General features: G+C 35.4%; 1 protein-coding gene across 3 annotated transcripts in view; it reads right to left on the reverse strand.

The window, feature by feature from the left end:
* Nucleotides 1–19526, reverse strand: part of RAD54B (RAD54 homolog B) — an 81834-nt gene that overhangs the window by 24508 nt on the left and 37800 nt on the right. For all 3 annotated transcript variants that reach the window (XM_027584047.1, XM_027584057.1, XM_027584067.1), the window contains exons 4-7: nt 11124–11321; nt 9097–9378; nt 5799–5961; nt 125–350 (exon numbers count right to left, since the gene is read on the reverse strand). In XM_027584047.1, the coding sequence (XP_027439848.1) occupies nt 125–350; nt 5799–5961; nt 9097–9378; nt 11124–11321 (869 nt within the window). The remainder of the gene's footprint in view (nt 1–124; nt 351–5798; nt 5962–9096; nt 9379–11123; nt 11322–19526) is intronic.

The following is a 19526-nucleotide window of genomic DNA, read 5'->3' on the forward strand; positions in this document are numbered from 1 at the left end:
AAGGAAGTTGGAGAGTTATATGCACTTGAAAAACTACCCTACAAACAGTGAAAACTGCAGTGTTGATTTGAAAAGCAAAGAGATTTAGAAAATGACCAAAGATGAACTGTTATAAGTCTCCTACCTGATCAACAGGAAATATCTTGATTCTTTCACTTCCTAGCCATTTTTGAAATTCCTTCTTCCAATTATTCACCAAGCTTCCAGGTGTGACAATAAGCGTCTTCTTTATTACTGGCTTGCCTCCATAGGGTCCCTGACACTGTAGAGTCCAGATGAGTGAAATACATTGCAGCGTTTTCCCTAAACCCATTTCATCAGCAAGAATAGCTCCACATCTTCCATTCACTCTGTTAGAAATAATTATATTTCTTTTAGTCACAATAGGAAAATATTTTATGCCCCTAATACCGTCATTTATTAGTCAAGAACCAAAAGCTGATATTTTGTAATTAGGACAAACTCTACCCCCCCCAAACCCTATATCTAGATTTTCATGCAGCTCATTTACAATAATCTCTCTTTTGAATCTTTGATAATTATATTCATTATATATTTACTGTCAACTAAATTACTAAAACAAATCTGAAATTCGACAGTTAAATCTAAATCATGTTACTATCATATGTATATATTTAGAGACTAGAAATGTATCCCAATTTTATAACTACATTTGAATAATTTAACTATAACTGTGCTTCTCATCACTAACAGTTGAGCAATTTTTATCAGGTTCAGCATTAGACATCTAAACAGTTTAAACTACATTGCAATCTTAACCAGAAAGATCTGTTGAGCTATATTTATGATTCTCTGGCAGTAAATGAAGTCCTCAATTATCGTGCTCTCTGCACTGTAAGAAAAAAAAAAAACTAAATATTGATCTAATATATGTAACTTGGTAATAGTCTTATCCTACAGACCCACTCACTTAATGCAATTTAAAATTAAATATTATAAAGAATATTATTAATAAGGGGCATGTTTATATCACTTTGTAGCTATTAAAGCTCTTCAATATATATATATGTTTATATATATATATATTGTAAAGATTTTATTTATTTATTTGAGAAAGAGAGGGAGACGTGGACTCCCCACTGAGCAGGGAACCCAATGCAGGGCTCGATCCCAGGACCCCGGGACCATGACCTGAGCCGAAGGCAGATGCTTTACCAACTGAGCCACCCAGGCGCCCCTATTTATATATCTTTTAAAAAGTTACAAAGTCCAAAGGAATTAAGGATAGTACCAAAAGTAAGTACAGTGTTCTTTCTCTGACTTACTTCACTTAGCATAATACTCTAGTCCCATCCATGTCATAGCAAATGGCAAGATTTCATTCTTTTTTATGGCTGAGTAATGTATTCCATTGTGTATATATACATCTTCTTTATCCATTCATCAGTCGATGGACACTTGGGCTGTTTCCATAATTTGGCTATTGTAGATAATGCTGCCATAAACATTGGGGTGCAGGTATGCCTTTGAATGAGTATTTTTGTATTCTTTGGGCAAATATTTGCTGCATCATAAGGTAGTTCTATTTTTAACTTTTTGAGGAACCTCCATACTGTTTCCCAGAGTGGCTGCACCAGTTTGCATTCCCACCAACAGTGTAAGAGGGTTCCTATTTCTCCATATCCTCGCCAACATCTGTTGTTTCTTGCATTACTGATTTTAGCCATGCTGACAGGTGTGAGGTGGATATCTCATTATAGTTTTGATTTGTATTTCCCTAATGATGAGTTATGTTGATTTCACTCATATGTGGAATTTAAGAAACAAAACAAACAAGCATAGGGAAAAAAGAGAAAGGCAAACTAAGAAACAGACTCTTTACTACAGCAAAGAAATGGATGGTTACCAGAGGGGAGGTGGGCGGGGTGATGGGTTAAATAGGTGATAGGTATTGAGGAGGGCAATAAAGACCTTTTTTTTAGATTTTTTTTTTTAAAGATTTTATTTATTTATTGACAGAGAGAGAGACAGTGACAGAAGGAACACAAGCAGGGGGAGTGGGAGAGGGAGAAGCAAGCTTCCCGCGGAGCAGGGAACCTGATGTGGGGCTCAATCCCAGGACCCTGGGATCATGACCTGAGCTGAAGGCAGATGCTTAACCATCTGAGCCACCCAGGCACCAGAGGAGGGCATTTATGATGAGCACCGGGTGTTGTATAGAAGGGTTGAATGACTCAACTGTACACCTGAAACTTAATATTACACTGTATGTTAACCGGAATTTAAATTAAAAAAAATAAGTACAGTTTTATTATAGTTTAATTTTCTTATTAGTAAAAATAATAACCAAAACTCAACTATATGTTTTCCATTTCAAAGTACAGAAAAAATAGAGGGGAGGCGGGTGGGAGGATGGGTTAGCCTGGTGATGGGTATTAAAGAGGGCACGTTCTGCATGGAGCACTGGGTGTTATGCACAAACAATGAATCATGGAACACTACATCAAAAACTAATGATGTGATGTATGGTGATTAACATAACAATAAAAATTTTTAAAAAATAAAAATAAGTAAGAAAAAAAATCACAAACATGAATTACAGCCATTATTATCAATTTTTTAAAGATTTTATTATTTATTTGTCAGTGAGAGAGAGAGCACAAGCAGGGGGAGCGGCAGGAGCCTGACACGGAGCTCGATCCCAGGACTCTGGGATCATGACCCGAGCCAAAGGCAGATGCTTAACCGACTAAACCATCCAGATGCTTCTATTATCATTTTTTTAAAAGACTTTATGGGCACCTGGGTGGCTCAGTCATTAAGCGTCTGCCTTTGGCTCGGGTCATGATCCCAGGGTCCTGGGATAGAGCCCCACATAAGGCTCCTTGCTCGGCAGGAAGGCTGCTTCTCCCTCTCCCACTCCCCCTGCTTGTGTTCCCTCTCTCACTATGTCTCTCTCTGTCAAATAAATAAATAAAATCTTAAAAAAAAAAAAAAAGTTGTTTTTTTTTTTTAAGTAATCTCTACACCCAACACGGGGCTCAAACTCACAACCATGAGATCAAGAGATGCATGCTCTACCAACTAAGCCAGCCAGTCAGGCACCCCCACTATTATCATTTTAGACCAACAACTTGACAATGCAAGACCAAATGTCAACTGAGATATAGTGAGTGGCAGAGAGAAAAGTGATCCATCCTTCCACAGTGGAAGGAAGGAAGCAGGAAGGCTTCATTGAAAAGATGGCCCTTTTCAAAGGTGAACAGGAATTCATTACATGAATCAAGGAGTTCAACATAGTTGGAGCTTGAACTGAATTCCAAGCAAAGAAACGCAAAAGCTATGAACCTGGCAAGATAGGGAGAGACTAAAGATGGCATACTTTATCCTTGAAAGTTCAGACTGTATCTTGCAGGTGTCTCCCAAACATCAGTCCTTCATGACTACCATCACGATTTTGCTATATGTGATACCATATGTGTTATATTATGTTTATTTTTAAGTTGGCTCCCTTTTTTACTTATATTTGAAAATTCAAGCATAATTTATCCATGAGACCAAAAACTTAATATGCTACTTTTTTCCAACAATTCACTAACTAAAGATGCTACTATTGGAATTTAAAAACAAGGTGTGGGGCTCCTGACTGGTTCAGTCAGTGGAGTGTGCAACTCTTGATCTCAGGGTTGTGAGTTCAAGTCCCACATTAGGTATAGAGATTACTTAGAGGTACCTGGGTGGCTCAGTCAGGTTAAGCATCCAACTCTTGGTTTCGGGTCAGGTCATGATCTCAGGGTCATGAGATGGAGCCCCACGTTGGGCTCCACGATCAGCAGAGAACTCTCTCTCTGGCCCTCCCCCCCACACACTTGTGCTCTCTCTCTCTCTAAAATAATAAATAAATCTTTTTTAAAAGAGAAATTGCTTAAAAATAAAATCCTTAAAATTTTTTAAATAAAGCAAAATAAAATAAAAAACAAGGCTTGTCCATGTCCACCTAAAATGATCCCACATAACACCAGTGGAGTGCATATTACAGATCAGGAAACACTGCTCTAAGTTCTGAGAGTCTGAAACATTTTAAGCAAGGAAATGCCATGTTCAGAACTGTTTTTCAGAAAAATCAAGCCGGCGGCAATAAGCAGAATGAATTTGAGGAAGATCAGAAGCAGATACACAAGCTAGGTGCCGCTGCAAAAATCCAGACAAAATATAATTGTATGACATCAGGTACCAGCACTGCTGCAGTGGGGTGCCAGAAAAGATCTAGAATCAAAGAATATTTAGGAGTTCAAAAGTTCAGGTTTGATTACATTGAAAAGTGAAAGAAAGTAAAGATGCTTTCCCCGCCAAATGAGACAAGATCTCCAAAAAGAAGAGCATACTTTTTTAAAAAGATTTTATTTATTTATTTGACAGAGAGAGACACAGCGAGAGAGGGAACACAAGCAGGGGGAGTGGGAGAGGAAGAAGCAGGCTTCCCGCTGCGCAGGGAGCCCAATGTAGGGCTCGATCCCAGGACCCTGGGATCATGACCTGAGCCGAAGGCAGACGCCTAAACACTGAGCCACCCAGGCGCCCCAAGAAGATCATATTTTGAGAAAGAACATGAGTCTGGAAAGTTTCTGGGATGTAGTAATCCCTTAACCTGTCATCATTCAAAGGGTTCTCAGAGTTTGGGGGAATTTACATTCTCAACTTCCTATTAAATGATCAATTTAAAAATCAAGGGCCTATGCATTAAAAACAAAACAAAACAAAAAGAACTAGAAGGAAATATAACAAGATGTTAGCAGGTTCCTTTGATTCTTTTTTACTTCCTTTGTCTGGCTTTTGTGTGTCTGTGTGTATCCTCTAAAGTATCTTCAAGAGCGGATACTACAATTCTTTATCAGAAAACTCTATTTAAAAGGGTGTGGGGGAGGGGTGCCTGGGGGGCTCAGTCATTTAAGCGTCTGCCTTTGGCTCAGGTCATGATCCCAGGGTCCTGGGATTGAGTCTCCCCAAGCTTGCTTCTCCCCCTGCTTGTGCGCGCACGCACGCGCGCTCTCTCTCTCTCTGTCAAATAAATAAAATCTGAAAAAAAATAAATAAAAAAACAGGAGTGGGGGAGACTTTTTTTTTTTAAGTAGAGGTAAGATAAGAAGAAAACGTTTTTTTCCATAAGCAGAATTAAAGGCTACTTCCATTTTGCCCCCATAACCCTTTCTCATACTAGTAAGCTCTTATTGTACCACATTAAGGTTGACTATATGTCCCTATTTCCTCAAATACTTTAAAAAATGTGCCTGGGTGGCTCAGTTGGTTAAGCGACTGCCTTTGGCTCAGGTCATGATCCTGGAGTCCCGGGATCGAGTCCCACATCGGGCTTCCCTGCTCAGCGGGGAGTCTGCTTCTCCCTCTGACCCTCTTCCCTCTCGTGCTCTCTATCTCTCATTCTCTCTCTCTCTCAAATAAATAAATAAAATCTTAAATAAAAAATGCTTAAGGGTAGGGACCATGGTCCTGACTCCTATATGCCCAGCTCCTAGCAGGATGTCTGGCACATGGCATCCTCAAAAATCACTTTTAGAATAAATGCACACATTAAGTATCATTCATGAAGTACTGAGATTCATCATATCAGGCTTTTTCTAGAAAACCATTACAGGTTAAATCAAAACTCAGATTAGACTAAGGACACCCGGCTGGCTCAGTCAGTAGAGCATGCAACTCTTGATCTCAGGGTTGAGTTCAAGCTCCATGATGGATGTACAGATTACTTAAAAAAACAATAAAATCTTTAAAAACAAAACAAAACAGTCAGATTAGACTAAACAAATTGTTTATTTTCCTACCTCATTCCCATTACACATTCATAAAGGAATACAATTCCTTCTTTCTGATGTGGTCGGAGATGATACACAAGATGAGGATCTATCACCACATCCACAACAGGAAAGCGGTTCTTACTGAACATCCACTGCTGATTACTGTCAGGTCGTGACATTACAAGAGAATCTTAAGAAAAAGATGGAAGTTTAACTATTAATGTATTGCAATTTTACTTTGTCAGCAACTACATTATCTTGCTTTAATTACTCATAGCCTATAACTATCTGCCATCATTTGTGGCAAAAAAAAGTTGATGTTTAGTAAAACTAATACTAAGCCAGAACAGAAAATTAAAAAATAATCTCATGCCTTACTACTGTGAGATTTCAAAGAGCTTTTTCCAAACTTCATTTGCCCCAAAGTATTTCAAAGCCAATGAAATTCATTATTGTTTAGTAAAGAATTCAGTAAGCCACAACATTTAATAATTCAGTATTCAGAGCAAAGAGAACTTATCTCCAACTGAAAGTACAGGTTGGAATTTTTCCAAGTTGCACCTGCTAATGCTCACAGCTTCTTATTTTGGAAAGGCACCCTAAATTTAACATAAAGGCTCCCATTATCTTCACTTCTATACACACAATGACTACTACTTCTATTAATCAGAAGATTGAGAAAGGATGACAAGTTTTCCATTGACTTCACCATCATTATTTATTTAAAGTTAATTATTATGTTCATGAATGTCAAATTCATGAAATCTCTGCAAAGCAGCAAAAAAAAGTAACCATAGAATAATAATGTAATTCTGCAGAAATATACTAATACAATTTAAAAGATTAAAATATCACCAAAAAATACAAAATCAAATATAACTGGAAAGCAGTTCTCAATTAATAAATCTAAAGTCAGATAGATAATAAACTCATCAAAATTATTTTGGGGCTATACTTATACATCTATATAATGGTTAAAAAATGAAGTAGATTTTTAAAATAAAACAAAAAGGAAAAAGAGAAGGACAGAAGTGAGAAGAGAAGATAAAGAAAACAGGTTCCAGGAGATTAAATTAATATCCACCAATGCAGAAATACACAGTCACAGGAATGACAGTTTGGTCATGTTCACCATTAGCAGTCACCCAGAGGAAAGTTTTCTATGGATCTTCCTAGGTTTCTGATCAACTAAAAGGAACTCCCATCTTTTAGGTCAGTTCCTGGCAGGTAGAGGATTAGGGAGTGAAAATGGAAAATTCAGCCCCCAGCCTCTATATTCCAGTAGCAAAGCAAGAGTATATTCCTTGTGTTTTCCTAACCAAGAAATGGCCCCATTTTTTTTTTCTCTTTTGAAAAGCACAAAGGGAAAAAAAGAGAAGACAGAGGTGAGGAGAATTCACTACTCAAGAACAAAGCATCCATCTTCAAGAAAGATAAAACTTAAACCACCAATCGATAATTGAACACCAGGAGGCGCCTGGGTGGCTCAGTCGTTAAGCATCTGCCTTCCGCTCAGGTCATGGTCCCAGGGTCCTGGGATCGAGCCCTGCATCGAGCTCCCTGCGCAGAGGGAGTCCTGCTTCCCCCTCTGCCACTTCCCCTGCCTGTGTTCCCTCTCTCGCTGTGTCTCTCTCTCTCACTGTCAAATAAATAAATAAAATCTTTAAAAAAATAGTAATAATAATGGGACACCAGTTCAAATTTTAAAATGCCTATCTTCACAATAATGAAGCACATCACTTAGTGCTTATAAAATCTTTCATGTTTTCATTTTAAGTCTACACCCTAATTCTACCCTTGGCAAGATAAATAAATGAGTATCATCAACTATTTACCACTTACACAAAGGGTTCTTATGTTATATGCATACATACATGTACACATATATATACAATCACGATAAAATTTTCATTCAGTCAACAAGTATTATACACAGCATTTGCAGCACTCTATGTCTTTTTGGCAGTGATTAGAACCCACATTTTAGACTTGAGGAGACAAAGCCATGAATGAGGTAAGGGACTACCCCAAGATGTCAAAGAACCAGTTAGTTCAGTGGCAAAATCGGGACTCTAACTCAGATCTTTGGATAAGCACATTATTCTTTTGGTTCCCCATATCCCTCTATTATGTAATAGGAAGGCAAAGAGAAAGAAGAATAAAGGAGAAGGAAGCCTGTTAAAAGAGATGGCAGGACAGATAAAATATTTGGATAAAAAATAAAAAAGCAGAAGCAAAAGCTTCCACTCTCTTTCAATTAAGTCTCAGATAAGCTCACAGAGAGATAGGAATTTTTTTTTTATTATGTTCAGTTAGCTAACATCCTTAGTTTTTAATGTAGTGTTCAATGATTCATTAGTTGTGTATAACACCCAGTAGAGCTAGGAATTTTAATTTGGGGTTTTTATCCCAAATTTGTCAATAATTATTTTAATTTCAGCAATTTCAGTTCATCTTTCTGGCCTCAGTTTTCTTCAAATGCGAAGACACTGAACTAAATGATCTCAAAGGCCCCTTTATTTCAAAAATCCTATTTCCATAATACTTGCAAAAAATAATTATGTTGCTTTATGTACTTTTTATTTTACTAATATGAAAGCAGCCTACTCTATACCCCAACTTTGACATCCACTGCCCTATAATTCAATTTACTTGTCTGCCTCCTCACCAAAAGAGAAGATCTTTGATAACAGTTTACCGCTAGGCCCAATGCAAAAAAAGGCACCGAAGAAATCCCTGCTTGCATAAACAATCAAAACAACCAAACAAAAACAAACAAAAAAAAAACAGGCAAGGGTTTATTTTTTAATATGATTTTTAAATTAGATTCATAAATGTGAAAATTAATTCATTAAATTGAATTCTCATGAGTAAAATTTAAATTCTTTACCTGATATCCCACCATTCAACATTTTAATATACTAATGTATGCGATCAAGACATACAGTCGTCAAAAGAGAAGTATAAACACAATCCTGACTCATGAATTGACTAATATTTCTTTTTGCTGAAGATGTCAGATATTACTCAAAAGCATTATGTATGTATATGTGAATGTGTGTGTATACATCTCCAATCTGTGTATTTTTCCTTCAACACAAAATATGACATTTTCATTACTATATTCTTACAATTATACATTTATCTATAAAACAATTCCCAAACTATATTATACAACTTCAACATTATTCCTTATTTCAGTTGTATACCCGAATAATATATACTTTCATCTGAAAACTTTAAACAAAGCTTAAACTTTAAATTCACATGCCAGATATCTTTTGACAGTAAAAACAGAATATTCAAATTATTTTTTACAACTTACTTGGTACATGTGGGTCATGACGTGGTTTACAATCTTGGAAACCATTCGGTCTATTTTCCTTTGAACTTGGTTTACAAACACTTTTGAAGGGGTTAAAGAAACACTTCTTGGCAGCTTCAGAAGAACTTGAGATAGCAGGGCTTCCTCCTCCAAGCTGAAAACATCTGCCACTGTTGAAATCATCTGGAGAGATTATACCCATGACTTCTACTTCTTTTCCACCAATCATCACTCTGTGGCCCTCTTCAAGCTTTTCAAGCTCTTTGAATTTATATGCAATGCCTTTAAATTGAGAAGGGAGAATGTGAACTTAATTTACTGATAAGATGACTTAATCAGTGATACCATAGTCACCTTGCCGTAACTGTACAGAATGAAAACTGTGCTTTGAATGCAAATAGCCTTGTATAACCCATTAACCAGAATGAAAACATAATTTATCATTTTGTCTAAAAAAAAAAACCTAAAAAATCAGAAGGAATAAATAATAAAGCTATAAAAATTAGCCAAACTCTAGAGAAAGCAAGGCCTTTTTTAATTATTGAAAATATAGCTAGGGGTGCTGGCTGGCTCAGTAGGTAGAGCATGCGACTTTTTTTTTTTTTTTTTGAGAGAGAGAGATGGGGAGGAGAGGGAAAAAGAGAGAGAGAGAGAATCTTAAGCAGGCTTGCCCAGCAAGGAGCCCAATGTGGCACTCAGTCCCACAACCCTGAGATCATGACGTGAGCCAAAACTAAGGGTCAGAGACTTAACCGACTGAGCCACCTAGGCACCCCTCAATGTTTTTATAATAAAAAAATTGTTGCAGATAATTCAGTTCAGCCTCAACTCTTACTCTTGTCACTGACCTTCACATACTACATTCCTGAAATGCTGAACCAGTACTTTTCTCTCCTTTTGTGCCTTTGTATATACTATTCCCTCTTATGTATGCCCCTTTCTCATACCCTATAAAACTATTTATCCTTCAAATACTACGTTAAACAATTAACTCCTATGAAGCTTTGCCCAGCCTCCTAGGCAGACCTAAATGGTCCTTCTATCTCCCACTGCAGGGAGTACAAATTCTCAATGAAACAATTATCTTACTGCCTCCTAATTATCAATTACATTGCCCTATCCCCATTAAACTAGAAATTATATCCATTTTTGAATGTTTACTACTAGCATAGTGCTTGGCACTTAACAGTTACATATGATAAAGTATGATATTATTAAATGAATGAATGAACATATAGAACGGATTTTATAGGGGCGCCTGGGTGGCTCAGTCGGTAAGCATCTGACTTCGGCTCAGGTCATGATCCTGGGGTCCTGGGATCAAGCCCTGCATTGGGCTCCCTGCTCAGCGGGAAGCCTGCTTCTCCCTCTCCCACTCCCCCTGCTTGTGTTCCCTCTCTCACTGTGTCTGTCAAATAAATAAAATCTTAAAAAAAAAAAAAAAAAAAAGAACGGATTTTATAGTAACGGGCCATATTCAAAATGAACAGTAAGAGACAATGTCAAAAAACATGGTTGGTGTTAAGCATTCTGAATTTGTGAGCTAACTTGTATTAGTACAAATCATCCTGGCAACATTTTATAATAGAATTAACGATGACCTCCAGTTTAGATGTATTAATCTAGAACATACTTAGCCATGTTTTTTTTTTTTCAAAATTTTATTGGGTATCATTGAAATTAGATAATATTCCACTCCTGAAATCAACATCTTTCTAACTCTAATCATTTAGCATTGGACTGGGCGGGGGGCAGTACACTAAGACAAACTGCTTAATCTCAGAAAAATACCAAAATAACTGTATATAACTATTTCATTTTAGAGAAAATGAATCCATGGGATGGGATTTGCTTCACTGAGCTAGTATTCATAAGACTGTTATTAGACTATTATGAGATAATTTAGACATGCAAGTCAAAGAGCATCTTAATCTAACCCTTTATAAAATCCAATCATTTAAATTATGTAACCTCAGATATATACTAATTTTAGGCCAAATCATAAACATCAGGTAATATCACAATACCTCTTCCAATGTCTTTGCCTTCCAAATCCTTTAATATAAGTGACTTTCCCTTTACAATGAGAACAGCATCACCTTCCCACTTTTTGTGTTTTTTCTTTGAAGCCTTACACCAAACAACACTGAAATATTTAACTTGGCTATCAGGTTCTTCCTCTTCTTGTCCCTTAGGCACTGTTATTTCTTTAGGGGCTGAGTGAACTAGAATTAAAAAATAAATAAATAAAATAAAAATCACATTATTAGAGAGAGTCAACTTTTAGTAAGGTCATTTGAACAAAAATAAAAGCATACGAAAATTAGATGGTACTAAGAATTATGAAAGAATATTTGATCATACCCCAGTTAGTATTTTATAAATTAAGAAATTCAAATGTCAGGTCTAGGATGACCATGAGAGAAATGAATATAAATTCCTTATTATCTCAAAGTTATATAAACTCAGTTTAAGTAGAATAATGTAATTACTGCAAACATTTTAAAACTCTAGGAACTAAAGGTAAATTTTCAACATCCATCAAAAACATATCTACTTCAAATTTTGAATTTTGGTCTTTTCCTGGGGCTGGTGATATGTGGCCCAGTCCTCTCTTGTGAAGCTGGGCAGCAGCAGCAAGTCACAGCTCCCTGTCTGCCATGAAACCATGAGGGTAAACAACCAAGACACTCATAACCATCGTTTTTCACTCTCACTATTCAATAAATTACACAAGATAGTCAACACTTAATTACAAAATAGGGTCTGTATCAGATGATTTTGCCCAATTGTAGGCTAATGTAAATGTTCTGAGCATGTTGAAGTTTGGCTGAGCTAAGCTATAATGTTCGGTAGGCTAGGTGTATAAATGCATTTTTGACCTACAATATTTTCAGCTTATGATGGGTTTATTGGGACATAACCCCACAAGACAAAGAAGATCTGTACTCCAATCTGGCTTCCAGTCCAGTCCTCCCCCAAAACTACCCTCGTTAAAGGCCATTAAGGAGCTCCTTGTCAGTAAATTTTTAGTCTTGATCAGAGTTCTCAAAAGCATTGTACAATGTTGACCACTTACTCCTTGAAATATTGAACCCTTTTTTTACAACTTTCCTAATACATTTCAATTTTTCCTTTTACTTCTTTGGTTGCTTCTTCTTAAACATCTTTGCCATCTCATCAGACCTGAATTCTAGACCTTCTCACTGTGCCCTTCTCCTTAAATTAGTTCATCCACTCCCATGGATTTAATACCACCCCTGCATAAACCTGTATTTTTTTTCTCTAGCCCAGATCATGACTCTAAATCTGTGTATCGGTACATAATTGCCCCTCAGACCAGTTTACATGAATGTCTCATAAACATCTCTATTCACCATGCCCACTTGTCTTCTCTCCAAAAATTGCTCCTTCTTCAGTTTTCTCATTTCTCAGTAAGAGTACCACCACCCTCATTCAAGCCAAAAAAGTTGGAAATCATCCTTGACATCCTTTACTCTCAGTTCCACAGCCAATCAACCACAGATCCAGGGGATTTTAGCCCCCATATGGCTCTCAAAGCTCTGTACTATTTGCCTTCTCCATACCCTCCCCTCTTCAAATCACCATCTCTGATCTGAACTACCGTACTACTACAGGATCTTCCCAAGGCCTACTGAGATCTTCTTTTGCCACCTCTACTCCCTAAACCCATTTTCCATATTTACTATATGTATCTATTTTTAAATGTAAATCTGATTATGTATCCTTCTTAAAATCCCTTAGTCTTAATGGTCTTTAAGAAAACATACTACGTCTAGCCAAAGGGCTTTCTACCTCTTCCTCTAACATGCTATTCTAAATTAACTTCTATTCACCCTGCCATAGTTTTTTTTTTTTTTAAGATTTTATTTATTTGACAGAAAGTGAGACAGCACAAGCAGGGGAAGCAGCAGGCAGAGGGAGAGGGAGAAGCAGGCTCCCCGCTGAACAGAGAGCCCGATGCAGGGCTCGATCCCAGGACCCTGGGATCATGACCTGAGCTGAAGGCAGCCGCTTAACCGACTGAGCAACCCAGGCGCCCCCCTGCCATACAGTTTAAATTTCCCTTACTGCCAAGCTAGATCTTGCCTTATTATTTCAGCATTATCTCAGTAATTAATTATGTGACAAATGATTTAACGTCAGCCTTCCCCACTAAACTAGTCCTGAGAGGAAGGTGTTTTGATTCTGTTCATCACCAGATGCCCAGAACAATAGGTACTTTTCAAAACTGCCATTTTGATTCAAAGTACATCTGACTTTATGCTTACAAAAATACTGAAACAGAATTATCTTAAAATTAATTTTCATGAGAAAGTAGCTTTAGAAATTAACTTTGAACTCATCTCCATCATTGCCCATTTTTATTTTCATTTTTATGAACTGTTACCTTCAGGATTATTTTCCATGTAAACTTTTTAACAAAGATTTGATTCTTCAGTCACTTTTTTATGAATATTTTACTTATTATAGCTTTTGCCAACATGAGTTTTTAAAACCATAATTTCTACCAAATGCAGTTTTGCTAAGTCAAATTTTGAATACCTAAATATTAACAAAATTGTATTACTCCATCAGTTTCTAGTCAAGAAAATTTATCAGTTTTCAGGTAATTGGTAGTTATCATTTGTTGATTATTTTTGCTTTACCAACCTTGAGTTTCCCAGATAAAGTTTTGAAGGTTTTTAGGATTAACAAAAAGAAGGGATGCTCAATCAGTTTTTGAACTCTAAAAAATTTTGTGGTGTGCAATTTTAGCCAACTTTAGTTTTGTCTTTGCATTATTTCTACCAATAGTAGTCAATGTGCATTGAATGATAATACCATTTTGCTCTTTAAAATTTGTTCCTATCTTTTATTACATTATCCAAGAAGAAAATGTGATTGCTCAAGATTGCTGTAAAACAAGGGTAAAAAGTATGTCTTCATCAAAACAGCTGGAAAAACATCCAGTCAAATACCCTGTTACATTCCCAAAGACTAAAGAGTTGACTTGTTATGTCCAGGACCCTCCTCGTGCCAAGAAAAAATAAACAGAAGACAATAAACTGAGAATTCAGAAATTACTTATAATTAACTTTGAAATACCATAGATGGGTTAGCCTGGTGAAGGGTATTAAAGAGAGCACGTTCTGCATGGAGCACTGGGTGTTATACACAAACAATGAATCATGGAACACTACATCAAAACTAATGATGTAATGTACAGTGATTAACATAACATAAAAAAAAAAAGAAATACCATAGATTCTCAGATATAACCTTTCTTCTGTAGAACAGCAGGAGGAGGAGAAGAGCATGAACTAATCCACCTGGGTTTGAATCTTGAGTTTTCCCACTTACAAGCTAAGTGACCCTGGATAAGTTACTTACCACTCTATGCCAGTTTATGAATCTGTAAATGAATGTAATACTAATACCCACCTCACAGATTTGTTGTGGGCATTAGATTAGCTATTATTTGTAAAACCCTTAGAACAGTACTTGACATGTAATAAATACTCCCTAAATGTTAACTACCATCATCATCATCATCATCATGTCTTGGTTCCTTTCCCATTTAGTCCCATTCTAAATGTAAGCCATTAAGGCAGTGAAGAGAAAATTCCAGGGGCACGTGGGTGGCTCAGTTGGTTAAGCGACTGCCTTCAGCTCAGGTCACGATCCCAGAGTCCTGGGATCAAGTCCTGCATCGGGCTCCCTGCTCATCGGGAAGCCTGCTTCTCCCTCTGACCCTCTCCCTTGTCATGCTGTTTCTCTCTCTCTCTCAAATAAATAAATAAAATCTTTAAAAAAAAAGAGAAAATTCCAAAGAGTAGAATAAAGATACTGGAAATTAAACATATAAGGAGCAAAACCCTCCTATATCTAGACTACCTGTAACATATAAAATTTTGACTAATTTGCTACATTCTAGACTAACCGCCCCTAACAACAATTCCACTCCAACTATAATTTTTATTTCTAAATGGTTCTATTTCCCCTTGACCCTGTAAGGTACTTCACAAATCAATACCAAAAAAATAGTCTGTATAAACAAGAGATTTGAATGCCCATAAGCAAGATTCACAAGTAAGAATGTTCAAAATCATACTTTGATAAAAGAGGAAGGGAGAGATGACGCCATTTTAATATTGATAGTGGATACGATCATCTTAATGATTCCGAAGCATAGTTAGTCTACAGTTGGATGGCTTAATTATACATTCCACATAGCCAAGTCTTTAATATTTTTTCTTTCAAAAATTCTAAATACATTGTTTTCAAAAGAACAAATGACATTTAAAATAGCTCATCTAATCAAATTCAACAAAGACTGTAAATACTCTCCCAAGTTATATTTTAAAATTACTAAAGCCTACCAGTTTTAATATACATTAACAAAAATACAATGTAAATTTAAGGTTTGAAACATAGTTTTTATTACACTAAAAAATTTACAACCATCAATATACAAATTCCTCTGAACCAGTAATCATCCATAGTTTTATCTTTTTTTTTTAAGATTTTATTTATTTGAGATAGAGAGCACCTGCTTGCATGCACACACATGAGCGGGAAAAGGGGGAGAGGAAGGAGAGAGAATCTCAAGCAGACTCCACGCTGAGCACAGACCCCAACCTGGCTTGATCTCAGTACCCTGAGACCATGACCTGAGCCGAAACCAAGACTGACACTTAACTAACTGAGCCACCCAGGCGCCCCCATATCTTTCTTAATGAGAGATTTAATGTCATCTAAGTATCATTATGAATAAAATAAACATAGAAGATCTTTCTTTGCATTATTTTCAGAATACTTTATAAGCATGGCAGGGACTATACATTTCATCACATTTCTCAGTACCTCTTGTCAAAGCATATATGCAGTAAAGGCTAAAATAGAAAAAAAAAAAATCAATAAAACTACAATATTTCCAGATCTCAAAACTAACTGCTCAGCATTTTATTTTTTTTTATTTTCTGCTCAGCATTTTAAACTCATCTAAAAATCAGAAAAGTTATTCATTAATTTCAATTCTGACATTCCAATCGTTGAGCATGCACAGGTTTATTTAAAAAAAAAATACACTGTTAAAGTGTAAAATGGTACAATCACTTTGGGGAAATGCCTGGCAGTTTCTTAAAAACTTAAACATGTAGCTCTTCCCTAATCCAGCATTATGTCCACAACAAATTTATACAAGAATACTCAGAATCTTTATACATAATAGCCATAATCTGGAAATAGCCCAGAAGTCCGTCAAAAAATAATGGATACATAGACTGAGGTATATTTATACAAGGGAATACCACTCAACAACAGAAAGCAATGAACTACTATAAGAGGATGAACAAACATGGGTATTAAAAACATTAAGATAGGTAAAAGAAACAAAGGGTATATACTGTAGGATTCCAATTATATAGAGCTCTAGAACAAGCAAAACTTATCTATGACTTTTTAAAAATTAGAACAATGGTTGTCTGAGGAGCCAAGGGATTGATCAGGAAGGGGCAGGAGAGAACTTTCTGGGATAATAATAACATTCTAAATCTTGATAGGGATTTAAGGTACACAGGTAGAGTCACCTGTCAAAACTCATTATTTAAGATTTGTACATTTCACATTTTCAAATCTTACCCAAAACACACACACACACACACACACACACACACACACATAAATATTGAATTCCAGTTGATAATACTTATGCTGAAGTGTTTAGGCATAAAATATTCTAAATAATTCTCCAACTTGTTTTAAATAACCATTTTATTTTTAAAAATGAATTGATGGATAGATGGATGGATGGATACATGATAAAGCAAATATAGCAAAACAATAACTGCAGAATTTAGGTGGTAGGCACATGAAAGTTTACTGTAAAATGTTTTTAACTTTTTCTATGTGAAGAGTTTCTTAATCTTTTTAAGATAAATTTACACATAATTTTAAAACATGAAAGATGTACTAACAAAGTATAGTCTAATGATATTATCTATTTTAGTTTAAATTGGGGGGGCTAACTTGGGTGATATTATTTTACTTATTTATTTGGCTTTTCACTACTTAAAAAGCAACTGAAAACTAAAAAAAATACAAATTCAAATTATAGCTACTAGCTTTAATCAATTTGATATATAAAAATATACTGAATCAATTTCTCAAAATCACATGCAAAGATTTAGCATGACTGTTAACATTTAATTAGGTTGTAGGTCTTAAGAATTTACTTTTTTGTATTTGTTAAGTATTACAACCATATTTCATCTCATTATTTTTAAATATTTACTATCAAATTCATCATCAAATACTAAATTGATTTTAAGAATTTGTGAATCTTAACATTTGAAAAAATATATTATGATATTTAGACATGGTACATTTAGTATCTACTATAAACACAATTATTTAAATAAATCTATTTCAATTGTGCCTCATCAAAAAATTTTACTTCAGTGGTACTGAATTCTTTGTCTTATGGCACATAAAGAGTACACATAGCAGTACAATGTATCACCCTGTATTTAAAAGAATACGTATTAACAAAGCATTTACCACCATCATCTACAGTATATATTAAATACAATTTATCACACTATAAATTATTTAAACATGTCTATTGAAAATTTGACATTACTCTAAAAGAAGGCACATGGAAAAGTAATTCATAGTCTAAACATTTTCACATAAGATGCAATAGGATAGAAATCTTTCAAAATGAAATAACACCAAGTTTATGTCTCATACAAAAAAACAAAGTACTTATTTTGAATATTTTAAGAAATCTAATGGCATGTTTAAAAATTTTTTTTAAAGATTTTATTTATCAGAGAGAGAGCATAAGTAAGCAGAGAAGCAGGCAGTGGGAGAGGGAGAAGCAGACTCCCGCTGAGCAGGGAGCCCCAGTGTGGCACTCGATCCCAGGACCCAGGGATCATGACCTGAGCCAAAAGCAGACGCTTAACCGATTGAGGCACTCAGGCGCCCCTCTAATGGCATTTTTAGAAATGAAAGAGCTTCATTAACTTTTTCAGGATGCCATTGTAAATTATACCTAATTTAAAAGAAAATCAAGTTGTAAAAATAACAATGTGTTATTTAAGATCACAAAGATAAGAAAAGATAGGAAGGTGGCAAAAATAACCTATCCACTACCCAATTACTAATATACTAGATGAAATAATATTTTGAATAGCTTATTTTTCAAATTTAATATTCTTTTACAGAATCAAGTCTACATTTTAAAAACAAAATCACTCTTCCCTACGTTTTCTGGCATTGCATTTCATAGGTAAAGATCATGGCATTTAAATTTTGGCAAATTAAAATTAAACAAGATTGACTCAGAAAAATGGTGGCAGTAAACTCCCTGAAATGAGTACAATTCTGGTATTTAAACATATGTAAAAATAAAATTTTTTATTCTACTCAGTCCCTAAATGCTAAGGAGTCTGTCACCTGGTGCAGCCAAAGAAACAACAATCTTGAACAATACTGGAGGAAAATATGATGGTAGACTACTATGTTTACTCTATTTTATGGACAGGAAAAAAACTTTCAAGGGCAATTTTGTATGTACATTTTTACCTTCCACACTGATTTTAGGACCTAACCACACACACAAAAATATGTGTTGCACTTTCTTTGAACATAGAAGTCTCCTAGAAACATCTCATGGAATTAATGTTCCACAGAACAGAGCTTGGAAAACTGATGTAGGTGCACAAAGTCAACATTCAAATTGAACATTCACATCAATTCTGAGGAGCAGCATGCTGAGATTATAATATGAATTCCATTACATATGGTAATTTGCTTTCATTAATTCCATAAAGTTAAAACTGACTAGTTTAAAGATGTATTACTAGAGTTATATTGTAAAAACATTAAATTAGAATTGTAAGATTCTAATCTGTTGAGTCCAGTGTTTAGGCTCAAAGAAAAGTCATAACATAAAGATGAAAACTACCAAAGAGAGACATTATATTACATATTCAAGGCATTTTTATAATAAAATATTTAACTCTAATAGCAAATATAAAATGCCAATGAAATTAATCAATCAACAAGCTAAAAGAGTACCAGGAAAGTCCATTTTATTTTTATTCTATTTCAATAGCCATAACCTAAATTCTGGATTTAATTTCCTCTAACTAAATGCCCACCCCATAAATGCTATTATAACACTGAGAGCTTTAATTTACATCCCTCTAATCAAAAGCCTTCAATGACTTCCCATTGTACATTCAACTGTGATTATTTAAAAACAGCATTCACTGTAATCCATAATGTGGCACCAATCAACTTCCAAACTGATGTCCCTCAATTCACCTTCAACCATTTCTGTTTTCAACACATTTTTTCTGGGACTCTAGTATGATTTAGGCACCTAGCTACATTCCAAATACTCTGTTCTAATGGTT

The sequence above is a fragment of the Zalophus californianus genome, chromosome 4 (genome assembly GCF_009762305.2).
Source record: "Zalophus californianus isolate mZalCal1 chromosome 4, mZalCal1.pri.v2, whole genome shotgun sequence".
Lineage (NCBI taxonomy): Eukaryota > Metazoa > Chordata > Mammalia > Carnivora > Otariidae > Zalophus > Zalophus californianus.